The sequence below is a fragment of the Onychostoma macrolepis genome, chromosome 13 (genome assembly GCF_012432095.1).
Source record: "Onychostoma macrolepis isolate SWU-2019 chromosome 13, ASM1243209v1, whole genome shotgun sequence".
NCBI classification, from domain to species: Eukaryota; Metazoa; Chordata; class Actinopteri; order Cypriniformes; family Cyprinidae; genus Onychostoma; species Onychostoma macrolepis.
The window spans coordinates 6,303,412-6,316,981 of NC_081167.1; the positions used below are offsets into that span (position 1 = coordinate 6,303,412).

Genomic DNA, 13,570 nt, shown 5'->3' on the forward strand with positions numbered 1-13,570 from the left:
TTAAGGCAATTGATAACTTTACAATTTATTTTTTTGCTTATGACGTGCTTCCATCTATTAGGGGCTTGTTGTCAAGCTGGATGATAATTTTGGGTTCGTCAAGACACCACAGGACCCGCAGCTATTTTTTGACATAAGTGAGGTTATGGAGGACACCAAACTTACTTTGTCTGAGAGGGTTGAATTTACGTTAGTACCGGTAAGTTCTCAGCCGCTCATTTCAGCTGCAAACATCATGATCATTTCAGTGTTGCTACAGTAACAAATTTTGCTCCTGAACCTTTTGTAACTGCTAGATTTCTCCTGGCCTGTATTTTGTTATTGAAATTTCTGGCTTTTGCTGGAGAAATGGAGAGTACATTTTGGATGCTGGTATGTCAGTCCAGCTCTTTGTTGATGTAATTGTTATACTATTTGAAGAGTCAAGCAGCTGAAGGGGGAAAACAGGCTGTTAGAATAAGAAGGCTGAATGAAAGCGTCTTCACATCTGCACCAAAATTAGAGGCCTTTGGAGTAAAAGAGAAGGTGCAGTACATAACTTTTATTTCATTGTAAGATTTATATACTAGGGCTTGCACGGATATTTGTTTTTGCTAGTTGTACAACAATTAGTTGGTATTGAATAACAATACACACTGCAGAATCAGTGGTCAAACGTCCCACTTGCTTAGTTTCTTTAGGGTCGAATGTAATGTGTTTTTTTTGTTAACGCTTGGGATTATCATTTTTTATATATTTTTTTAGCCTTTTTCTTAATTATGAATATATTTATCCGTGACAGGTAATGAATGATATGCAACAACACTGGGACGCAGTTGGGCTTATTCTATGAATGGAATAAGTTTAATTAAAATCATGAGATCCACTACTAGTTGGCAAAGATTCAATGCCTGCATTACAGAATAATGACTAGTAATAACTACAAATAATCAACTAGTCAGTGCAACCCCTAGTTTATACAATAAATGATCAATTTAGTCATTTTCCATGGGTTGGTTGATCCCTAAATGTGGATTCTGCCACATTTGCTTGGCTGCCTGCAGAAGAAAATGACTATCAAATTGCTGAAGGATCCGAAAGACCAAATCAAGGAGGAGGTCAAAACAGAGGACAAAGTCAGTGAATCAGTGGATGTAGAGTAAGTAAATCATGAGTAAGTAGGTCAGTCCATTAGTTAAATATGCAGATGTTCTTCAAAACTTCATTGGCGCATCATTACGTTGACAGTAAGTCTGAGAGTAAAACAATAAGTCTTATTTTTGTCATAGGCAGGTTGAAGTGAGATGTTTTGTCACAATGCAAAAATGTGCTCCAATACTATTCACATGGAGTACAGCAGTTACTTTTATCCACGTTGGAGAGTACTTGAAGCAAAAAAAAAAAAAAAACACGGAAGTAAAACTTAAAGGTGCGGTATGTATTTTTGATAATTAGTGGTTGAAATGGGTATTGTAGTCTAAATTCAAAACTCGATGGTCACGTGGGTTGCCAAGTGCAACATAGAACAAGCTCAGCCGACAGCCTTACACTGCAAGTTGATGAGTTGTTTTATCTGCTTTTTAATATTCCTCTGGTCATAGAGTTTTTTAGTTGGATTTTGAGGCTTTTTAGGTCTGGTAGAATCTGTGATCTCTGACCCAGTTCATTTGCTGACTTCCATGGTGTTTTCCACCAAAACGCAACCCTAGGGTGTCGAAATACTATTGGGTGAATCAGCAGTGGGTGGAATCACACAGACCAAAACAAAATCTGATATTCAGACAGAAAGCACATTTCAAAGTATAATAACTGGCTGTAGTGTTATTTGAAGAAACGAGTACGTGAACTTGAAATATTTGCAAACACATTACGGCATTTTTATGCTATAGTACAGAACCTTAGGTTATTTATAATTACATACAGCACCTTTAAGTAATTTGGTTTCATGAATACAAAATACAATATGGCTGACAGAAACAAGTAGTTAAATTATTAGTTTAAATAAAATAAAAAACATTGCTAAAATAAATCTAATGTTGTCAAGCTCCTGCAATGTGATAATACAGAAACATAATGTAAATATCAATATATATTGATAATAGGTATAATTTAATGTATAGTGTTATTTCAATAACACATCTCATTGAGTCTTTGCCATTAAGAATATTGTGTACAAACATTTGATTAAAATGCTTGTCATTGTAAAAATTCACACTTGTTATAAATAGTTATGTATTTTTGTTTTAATTAAAACTTCTTGTACAAGTTATCCATAAACTATGTATTTTAATAAATTTTTTCAGCATAGATCTTTTTTTTTTTTTTTAAATGGAAGTATTATGTTGTCTGTTAAAACTGTTAAACATGTAATATATTTTATGAAACTTTTTTTGTTGACAATTTCTTGATCTTCAGCAAGCCAAACAAGAGAAAAGACAAGACTTCATCATATATGTCCTCTGCAAAAGATATGAAGAAGGAAAGTGACATTAAACAAGAAAGCACTAAAGGTGATCGAGTACGGAGCAGAAGCAGGGAAAATAGTCGACGTCGGTATAGTCGGAGCAGGAGCAGAAGCAGAGAAAGTGGTCGACGCAGATACAGTCGCAGCAGAAGCCGGAGCCTAGACAGAAGTAGGAGCCACTACAGAAGGCACAGAAGTTCCAGTCGTGAGAGGAGGGACAGCCGATACAGATATAAACGCAGCCGCAGTCGGAGCAAAGACCGCGGCGAGAGATCACGACGGAGTCGAAGCAGAGAAAGGAACAATCAGAGTGCTAGGAAGAGAAGCCACAGCCCTGCAGACAAATATGATCACTATGCGAAACAAAGCAGCATTAAAGATCCAAGCGACAAAAAGAAAGTTAAAAGCCCTGACAATGTAGAGGATGAACTATTGAGAAAAAGGAGAGAGCTAATGGAACTCAACGAGCTGATTGCACGTAAGAAAGCTATTGTCGCTATGGAGCACAATGCAAAGAAAATTGAACCTGAGGATGGAAAAAGTGGAGTAACAACATTTGATTATGAGCATGTGCATCGTGAGAACATTTGGATGCCTGACCTAAAACCCATGAAGTCCATCTTGAAGAAACAGTCTGAACCTCACACTAATTCTCAATCTCAGGTTTGTTTCTACATGGGCTCCTAGGTTTTGTTTTATATTTTATTTTCTCTTACCTATCTCACTGTCTCTTGTCTTCTCTAAGGCGTCTGCAAGCAAGGAAACTGCTGCTCCTTTTGTAAAGCGTGAAAGTCAAGAGATGCAAATAGGATACCATCAACAGACTTCTGCTTTTGGCTCAAATACAACTGGCTACTCAACATATGAAAGTATTGCTGAGAGGACTTTGACCACTGCAGGGTCTGAAAAGACATCTCTAACTCAGATTCAGGAACTAGAATTGGTGAGAAAAAAGAAGCAATTAAAAGATCTCAGTGAGTCCATAGCACGCAAAAGAGCGATAATCGCCTTGGAACAGAAGGTCAAGGTTGTTCGGGAAATGCCTGAAATGGAAGCGGAATACGAGTTTGACTCGCACACAGAGGACCAATTTGTAATGTCTAAAGGGAACTTATGGAGCTCCGAAATAAAACCTGATATTCAACCGAAAAAGTCCATTTTGAAGAAACGCTCAGAGATTCTAACATCTCAGGTTTGTTCATTTGTAAAAAATATTATATGGATTAGCTCTCCTTGGGGGGTAAAAAAACAGCTTAAGGTGGTGAAACTGGTTTTTCAAACATGGTAGTGGAGTAGTTGCTGGTAGTTGGCTCGATTATGAACCCCATCAGCTATGGTGGTCTACCATGTTCAAGGTTGAACCATTCGTCTACAGTCCTTCAGACTGATCATAAAATGGCTAGTTTGGACCATCTAGAAACCATATTGAACCAGCAACCACCTGAAGCTGGTTTTAGCTGAATGTCCCAGCAAGACCATTTATAAAAAAAAAAAAAAAAAAAAACACTTTTCCACCATCTGACTGAACAGTTCTGAGCCTGGTGAGTATGGTATCAGCAGCATTTCCAACACTGTTCAATATGGTACATTTACCACACTTCTCAGCGTGATTAGTGTATCGAACTCTTTACAGAAGAACAGTGTTGATGGAAATGCTTTAGCAACTCACAATTGGTCACGTACACCGTAATAGAAACTGAATCCATGTAATCATGCCTGGATTGATACAGAACTTATTCATGAACAGTAACCTTTCAGCTCAATGGTGGAAAAGTGCTATTGGAAGCCAGAGTGTGCACAATGTTTCAAGGAAAAGCTACCTTTCTCTACAGTAGTTTGTGAAAAAATGATTTGTATTTTTGCTTTGCAGAGTGACAAAACCTCAGTTGATGCATATGGTCAACCAAGGCAGGATGATGGTTCTTTTACAAAACCACCTTCTCAGAAGACAGCAACTTTGCCATTTAACAGGTCCTCAAATTCACAACCCATTCATCCCGATATGTTGGGGTTATTCAGCCGGATCATGAACGAGTCTTCAGCAGCCTCACAAATGACTGAAACACCCCCTTTTAACAAGCCAGTTATCCCACAGTCACTCACTCAGGCGTCCAGTTCAAGGTCTTTGCATGACCAGAAATCTTCCAGTGTGTCTAAAGGTAGAAATTCGCAGGATGACCAACACAGGGCATCATCTCGCTTGTCTCATGACCATCCTCCTATCAGTAACCCTTCGACAAGTCAGACTTCACCATCAAATCAAAAGCGCAATCTTACAACTCAAATGGAGCGGTTCCTTAGTGCTCTCAACAAGGCTGACACCAGTGTTGTTAACTCTTTGTTTCAAGAAGCTAGAAAGGATCTGACTTTAATAAACACCCAGAAACCCACTCAACCACAATTTGATAGAAACATACCTTTCATGGATGAGATATACGATCCTTTTAAGGAAGATGAAGGCAATGACCAGCCTTCCCTAATAGGTAAACAATCTGGCCAAGAACGAGTGAAGACTGAAACCCGTTTGAATGACCCCAGCAAAGATGACCTCTTGCCTCATGAAAGAGCTGTTCAGGACGGTAGTGGCTTCTCTCGGCTTGTTGGAATGAAGTATGGTGTAGACCCTACTGCAAAAGCTGAGAAGAGTCCATATGGGCATCCGATGGTGTCAGAAAGCTGGAGTGCCCATAAAGAGGATCCAAATCAGTTCTCTGAGCAGTGGAATCAGTATGAACAGGACACTGATTTGTATGCAACAGAACACAAACATTACACAGATGAACGCAGTCTGTATAGGGAGCGTAGTCAGTCTGTTGAATACCAGAAAGTCGATCCAAATGTTCAGCACTCTTACGTAGTGGACAGAGAGTTGCCTGATAGTACGTTTGACAAAAGCTTAGCTCGTCAGGAGTCTGAAGAAAGCAATGAAGAAAAAAACAGAAAGTCAGAGAACTTTGAAAAAATTCAGAATCTTCTTCAAACAATAGGACTTCACCTAGACACAGCAGAGGTTAGCAAATTAGCGGACAGGACGCAAGAGCGGTTGTATGGTAAGACAAAAAAACCTCATAGTGCGCCTGCTCACTCCTTTGAACAAAAAAAGGAGCGATCAGTGAGCCAAACTGAGCAAAGGGGTAGCAGTAGGGCAGATTCCTCAGACTCTGAAGGCTTCCGATCTGTTTCCCCAGCTCAGTCCTCAAATCGTAAGGTTTACATGAGTTATAAGGACTCCGTAAAATACAAAGACCAACACAAAGTGGAAGATGTAGACCTAACTAGCATTAAGAGAACTGTAGTGAATTTGAAACCAGCAACCGACGAACAAGATCCTTACAAACCTGAGCCGACCACAGTTTCTGAAGCTTCGTACCAACCAATGACCATTGTAACCACAGTTCAGCCTGATAGTTCCCAGTATGCCCAAAATTCCACCGTTTCCACCTTTTCTGCTTCACAATATTCACAATATCAAAGTAGTGATCAACATGTTTGGGGTTCTGTGGCCCCTGGTCTGTACCCTTATGGCAATGTACCCCCATCCCCTTATGCTATGGGTCACCAAGCAATGGTGCCACATATGATGTCTGCTTATAGTTCATACGCTGCACAAATGGCCAATCCATATTGTGTACCTCCTCCACTCTCCATGCCACATCCCTATGGTCCTCCACCTTTCCCCAACCCTCTCCACCTCTCCACAATGGCCTCTGCTTACTCTACCCAAGCGGCTAGTCAAATCCCAACTGAATCTATAAAAACAAAGCCCGTTAGGTGCCTCAAAACAATAGAAACAGTCCAAACAGTTCCAACAGGTAAAGCAGGGCCTGCCAGCACACTTGTTTCCATACAACCTACAGAGGACGGTAAAGCAGAACAAACATCGGAGGAAGCCAAGAACATACAGGTTGCTACCATAACAGAAGATGACATCAAGGCTAAGCAGAAGAAACGGGTATGACATCTTTCTTCAAACTTCTCACATGTGGAATCCTTTGTTCAGTGATTCTTAATATCGATGTTATACTTAATTTTATACTCATGTCATACTTTGTAATTCTGTGATGTGTAAATCAGAAGCTGTCCAAGGACAATGTTGCTGTGAGCTTATTGTCTTCAGCTTATGAGTGCATCTGTAATGTTCCAAACCTGTGATAAATCTACTGATTGTTTTAGCACATTTTTGTCAGAGTTTTGTTCTTATATAATTGTGCTCTGGGCAGCTTGAACAGTTTAACCAGAGAATGAAGCTGAAGAAAGAGCAGCAAATGGAAGCCCAGCGTTCACGTGGACAAAATCGGAATTCAGCTCCAGGTATTATTATTTCCAGAGTCTTTAGGTTCAGGCATTTATTGGCTTCAGGTGCAATTGCCTGTTTAGTTTGCTTATTCTTTCACCTTGCACACAGGATTATTGCCAGAATTTTACAATCTTTGTTTCTAAGAAAAAGTGATTCAGTTAGCTCTCAGATCATAATAAGGACGATATCGGACCATGATTTAGCTTTTTAAAGAAACCTAGTCCTTTGTCACGAGATGAGGAAACAGCATTTTAGGATTAATGGGTTATTTTTGAATAGCCTTGAAATTAGAATCTAGATTAATTTGTGAAGACAGTGATAAGTGTTCACTATAAAATAGTGATTTTATGTTCTAAAGTATTGCATTTATTTAGAGAGCAAGCTGGAAACTTACGCATGTCTGCACTGGATGTGTAAAACTTGGGTTGCATTAAAAGTAGATTTGTTGCAATATGTTCAGTGGTGCGGTCTACACAACGAAAGTGTCCATTACAGTATCTACAGCATTACAGTATTTTCCATTGACAGTTGTCCAGTTTCTTCTCCTTTGACATTGTAGATCTGTTCCTGACACTATATTTTTCACTGTATTTAGAATTTCATTATGGTGTCTGTATGTTCAGACATGCATTGGAGATCAAAATTAGAGAACAAGCTATAAATACTTGATTTTTGATTTTGTGAAATATTGTTAATCTTCATCGCTCAAAATTTGTAGGAATAGTTAGCTGTAGGTACACCACTGTTGTACTAACGTTTGACAAAATATAATTTCAACAAATCTTTTCCACAAAAAGATTTGTTTGGTGATTTCTATGCATAGGTAGCAAAAGTAGCATGATGTAAAATTGCTATTCTAAAATATAAATTGGGATTTACCCCATATTTAGGGTATAGTTGGGGCACCAGCTAAAACGCTTCTAGTTTAGAGAGTCTCAAGTCAACTCAATGCCAGTTGCTTTCAGTGTAGACATGCGTTTTCACAAAATAATAGATGCAGGTCAGATGGTAGATGAGATGAATCCTACTTTTAGTCCATTTTATTCTTCGTTAGATGAGGCTTGTCAGGATTAGGATCAGGTCTTCTGTGATTAACGTCACTTTGTAGGTCCTGAAATTATGTTAGATTAAGGACCATCAAACAGTTTTCCATGTGGCCAAGCCTATCGAGGTTAATGCACACCCTATATTGTAACATATTTACAGGTAAAAGTACCCCCAATGAGATAAAGAATGTGTGGATATGTGGCCACTCTCTTGTGTTTTGGGCTGAGAAGAGGGCTACTTCCCCTGAGTATGGAGTGCAGTTGGGCATGCACCCAGACTCAGTGCGCATCTGGTGGAAGGGCGTGCAGGGCATGTCATGGCAACAGCTTGTTCCTTTGCTGCTCCAGCTCAAAGACAACTGGCCCAAACCTGATGTGCTTATAATCCACTTGGGTGGAAATGACATAAGCACAACTGATCCAGAGGCCTTTATTAAGACTGTGAAGAAAGACATGACCTCAATGAAGAGCATATTTCCTGGATGCCTGCTGGTGTGGTCCAGCATCCTTTCACGGCAGACCTGGAGGGGTACAGAAGACAGCAAAGAAATGGACATTATCCGTATGGCCATTAACGAGAGCATATGTGGAATTATGACAGAACTTGGTGCCTCTGGTTTGAGCCACAGCAACATAAGGCCAAGTTTGGGACTCTACAGACCAGATGGGGTTCATCTATCGGGGAAGGGTATCGATACCTTCAATCTCAACCTGCAGGCTTTTCTGGAGAAATGGGAGAGTGAGATCAATAAGACAGAGACAGAGACATCTGACCCTTCAGTTTGAGATGAGGAAATCCCAGAAATGGTCCTTTGTTTTGTTTAGCAACTTGTACAGTGGCATTTCATTCTTGTGTATCCTTTGTTGCTGTTGTTTTGTTACTTCAAAACTGATTGTTATACAACCTATGTAGAATGAAAGCAGATTTGTTTTCTATGCATGCGTATCACAAAAAGTATTTTGCAAGAATGTTAGATTTTAGTTTTTACTTGTTCTGTTTTATACATTCAGTTTAATAAATAAAAACAAGACAATTTAAAATATTCCAATTTAATACGGAATAAACTTTTCTTCATTATTTGAGATCTCGTGAATGATACGAAGAATGTTCTCCACACCCTACTTGCATGTTTCAAGTGTGTTTACATCACCAAGCATCCGCTTCATTGAGTGCTTTTTTTGTCATTGAATCCAGCACAGGAAATGGCAAAAAGTCTTCAAATCCAATCTGGGTATGTTAGTAAGTCTCTCACTAGCGCCAATTATTTCTAATTCTCTAGAGCGGTGAAAAAGAAAACGAGGAATTTCTACTGTACCAATGACCGTAATTGCTTGTAAAATCGATCATTCTTGTTGAGCTGCAATGGTATTTACGTTCCACCATAAAGAGTGTAAATACCTATGAAAGATAAATAATACTTCATTGAAGAAACTGCCTGGAGTCTGCTCAGTCATGGAACCAAAGCGACTTCCTAAAAAATGTGCACAGATTTATACTTTGCAGAATATATAAAAATAACATGATCTTCTTAAATGTGATTGGCTACACTCATCTTGGCAAATAATTTCCTGTTGTTAATCACTTCTCAAAAGTCTAGACTGCTTAATCATAAGAAATGGCTGTAAAATTATTACGCTTATTTCTATGACTCTTGTTTGATGTACTTTTTAAAAAATTTTTGCTGGAACATGCACAGAAAAAACTAGTTGCAATGTTATTGCATTGTTATTCCAAAACTTACTGATTTTGCTCACACGGTGTTTTTTTTTCCACTTCTTGTTACACTTGTAGTGTTCCTGGTCAAAAAAGACTGGCCGAAAACAAATAGTCATGCCATATTTGACCAAATATTGGATTAAATCTTTGTCAGCTTTTCTCAGATCAACCACTCACAACCCAGTAGTTCCAAAAAGAAATGCAAAACCTGTGCTAATTGAAACCAGTTGACAAAAAGATTAAATCCAAGTTTTGGTGATGAGATTGCATAATAATAGTTTTACGAGCAATCTTTAAAAAGGCCAGTCATTTTTGACTGGGAACACCAAATTAGGCGAAGGATTTTCAGCACAGCACAAGGGTTAAAAACATAAAACAGGAAATTAGTAAACTAATAAAAGAACCATTTTCTCATTCACTCTCAATCAAAGAATTTCCATTACGCTGTTTGAGAAGTTTGCACAGCCTGCTTATTTTCTCTTGATGTTCTGACAGTAAAATCTCAGTTTGTAGTTGATTTGAAGTCTATATTTTCCCTGGTACTGTTCAGTTTTGATGTGATCTACATGCATGTTAATCTTTCTTTGTATGTCCCTCTGTCTTTGCTGTCTCTTTCTTCTTCCATGCAAATGTAATCAGTTTGATGTCTAGTGGTTGCTCATGTGGGCCTGGAGAATGCAATGATCAAGAATCAGTAAGAGGGAACACTCACTGAAATTCTCCAGGTAAGTGGTTATTGTTGCTTACTAAATGTCATTTGAATTTGAAGATGTTTCATGCAATAATAATAATGGAAATTTTGAAGACATTTAGAGCACTCAGAAATTACATCACATTTTAAACTGCAGGTAAATTTTTGGGCCTTTGCTGTGAATCAGTAAGTTAAACTATACAGTGTGTATATATATATATATATATATCCACGATAATGGAAAACTTGAATATACATTATTTACTAATTCATTCATTTAACTATTTATGCTATTTATTTATTAATAAAAATTGTGATTTCCAGCCCTTGAAACATCATGAAAAGTAACGATCACATTTCTGTGGAGTGTAAAATGTGTGGGAACATTGAATATCTTTTGGATATTTGAATCCTGCTTATTTAAACAATAATATCATTATACCAGGAACCTCCAATTGAAACTGAAGCAGAGAACATAGAGAGACGGGACAATGACAGCATCATGGTCATGGACAGCAGGTCATGAAGGCAATTATTTGCTGATATGTTCACCCAAAATCTCTTACATGTCCTAAAATAAAGTCTGATTAAGGGAATTGGTTCAGTGTGAAAAACGCACGTCCTTCTAGACTTTGCATGTGTGCCTCAGATGCAGGCTAGTTTAAATACAGGACATGTTTGTAGAGGTTCTCATTTTCATTAAAGTCATTATAGATCGCCATGGTTTTCTTTTCATACAAAATGAATTTCAGGATCAGATGAGGTAAGGAACGGCGAGAAACTCCTGCAATGCCACATCTGATGGGCTGTCACTGATGAGAAGCGCTTCTGCTCCAGACCTGGATTCATCAGATATGTTTTGAGAGTTTTGCTTGGTGATTGGAGTTATATCTGTGTTCCAGCATGATAGAAAAATGTATTGTTGTTCCCCCTATTTAGAGAAGAAGCATTTGCTTTTATTGTAAAATGTATAAAGAGTTATATTAAAATGTCAAATAAAAGCATCCCTAAATGTTATGTACCTTGTTTTTTATTTATTTATTTATTTTTATACTTATTCAATGTTTTTAAATCTGATCTCAACACTTTTGATGAATAGCTACTCTATTTTTAATTTTACCATTTCATCTGAATGTCAACATTTGTGAGGTTTAGTCAGCGGAAACAGTTTTGTGATTAATTTATTTAAGTGACCTACAGATTGCATTATGTTGGATTTTAAAGTTTTTCTGTTAACGAGGGATCTCGGATACATCAGTGCTTTTAAAGTTTTATTTTGATGTAAAAGCATACAATTAGATGCCCACCCCGAATTGGCACATAAGAATCCAACTGGCACAACCAATTATTACTTAAATGTAATAATTATTGTCATTAGGGGTTGTTATTATTAGGTATTTTCATGAATAATATGTATATTTCAGACATCTTCACTTTTCATTAAAACCTAGGCTAATTAACTGAAATCATTCAATTTACATTCTGTATTATGACATCTGGGCAATTAAATATGTACATTCATATCCCCGTTTATAAGTCATAGAATAATGTACCATTCATTACTTTTACTGGGATTCAGCTTTGTCTGTCACAATTTTAAATAAAATATTTGATTTAGCGTTTTGCATTAATGACACTTTTTAAAATGCATATTGATAAGAATTACAGGTGCATCTCAATAAATTAGAATGTCGTGGAAAAGTTAATCTATTTCAGTAATTCAACTCAAATTGTGAAACTCGTGTATTAAATAAATTCAATGCACACAGACTGAAGTAGTTTAACCCCTTAACTGTCACTCACAGTTTTGAACATAGACATAGTGCACTATCCAAACTTAAATTTTTATAATTCATGAATGAAAACATTTTGTAACATGATTTTGATGTACCATTTCCATGGTAATGCAATGTCTGATTTTAAAATGGGTTTCAAAGGATGAATTTTGAGATTTTAAGTTTTCAACTGATATATAATTTCTTATGATTTCTAAAGCGTGATAGAGAAAAAGGCAAAAAAGAAGACTCTGTGACAAAGGTTAATTATTTATAATTATAATTTTTTAACAAAAAAAGTGGTAAAATACCTATTTAGGAGTCTTAGACCTTTCCAACGATATATAGTTTGTCATGATTAGAGCAGGATTTAATTGTAAAATAGTGAAGTAAACGTAGGCGTCCCACAGGGTGGACGGTGACAGTTAAGAGGTTAAGTCTTTGGTTCTTTTAATTGTGATGATTTTGGCTCACATTTAACAAAAACCCACCAATTCACTATCTCAACAAATTAGAATACTTCATAAAACCAATAAAAAAAAAACATTTTTAGCGAATTGTTGGCCTTCTGGAAAGTATGTTTATTTACTGTATATGTACTCAATACTTGGTAGGGGCTCCTTTTGCTTTAATTACTGCCTCAATTCGGCGTGGCATGGAGGTGATCAGTTTGTGGCACTGCTGAGGTGGTATGGAAGCACAGGTTTCTTTGACAGTGGCCTTCAGCTCATCTGCATTTTTTGGTCTCTTTGTTTCCTCTTGACAATACCCCATAGATTCTCTATGGGGTTCAGGTCTGGTGAGTTTGCTGGCCAGTCAAGCACACCAACACCATGGCCATTTAACCAACTTTTGATGCTTTTGTCAGTGTGGGCAGGTGCCAAATCCTGCTGGAAAATTAAATCAGCATCTTTAAAAAGCTGGTCAGCAGAAGGAAGCATGAAGTGCTCCAAAATTTCTTGGTAAACGGGTGCAGTGACTTTGGTTTTCAAAAAACACAATGGACCAACACCAGCAGATGACATTGCACCCCAAATCATCACAGACTGTGGAAACTTAACACTGGACTTCAAGCAACTTGGGCTATGAGCTTCTCCACCCTTCCTCCAGACTCTAGGACCTTGGATTCCAAGTGAAATACAAAACTTGCTCTCATCTGAAAAGAGGACTTTGGACCACTGGGCAACAGTCCAGTTCTTCTTCTCCTTAGCCCAGGTAAGACGCCTCTGATGTTGTCTGTGGTTCAGGAGTGGTTTAACAAGAGGAATACGACAACTGTAGCCAGATTCCTCGACACGTCTGTGTTTGGTGGCTCTTGATGCCTTGACCCCAGCCTCAGTCCATTCCTTGTGAAGTTCACCCAAATTCTTGAATGGATTTTGCTTGACAATCCTCATAAGGCTGCAGTTCTCTCAGTTGGTTGTGCATCTTTTCTTCCACACTTTTCCTTCCACTCAACTTTCTGTTAACATGCTTGGATACAGCACTCTGTGAACAGCCAGCTTCTTTGGCAATGAATGTTTGTGGCTTACCCTCCTTGTGAAGGGTGTCAATGATTGTCTTCTGGGCAACTGTCAGATCAGCAGTCGTCCCCATGATTG

General features: G+C 37.9%; 1 protein-coding gene across 7 annotated transcripts in view; it reads left to right on the forward strand.

Moving 5' to 3' along the window:
- The window catches only part of si:dkeyp-121d4.3 (uncharacterized), a 33,462-nt gene extending 22,251 nt beyond the window's left edge, over positions 1–11,211 (forward strand). For 2 of the 7 annotated variants that reach the window (XM_058795398.1, XM_058795404.1), the window contains exons 11-19: positions 62–199; positions 421–525; positions 1,044–1,138; positions 2,395–3,106; positions 3,189–3,635; positions 4,314–6,395; positions 6,664–6,754; positions 7,947–9,018; positions 10,143–11,211. In XM_058795398.1, coding sequence (XP_058651381.1) covers positions 62–199; positions 421–525; positions 1,044–1,138; positions 2,395–3,106; positions 3,189–3,635; positions 4,314–6,395; positions 6,664–6,754; positions 7,947–8,572 — 4,296 coding nt within the window. In that variant the 3' untranslated portion in view covers positions 8,573–9,018; positions 10,143–11,211. The remainder of the gene's footprint in view (positions 1–61; positions 200–420; positions 526–1,043; positions 1,139–2,394; positions 3,107–3,188; positions 3,636–4,313; positions 6,396–6,663; positions 6,755–7,946; positions 9,019–10,142) is intronic. The other 5 variants (XM_058795399.1, XM_058795400.1, XM_058795402.1 and 2 more) reach the window with 5 other exon arrangements.
- Positions 11,212–13,570: the final 2,359 nt, after the last annotated feature.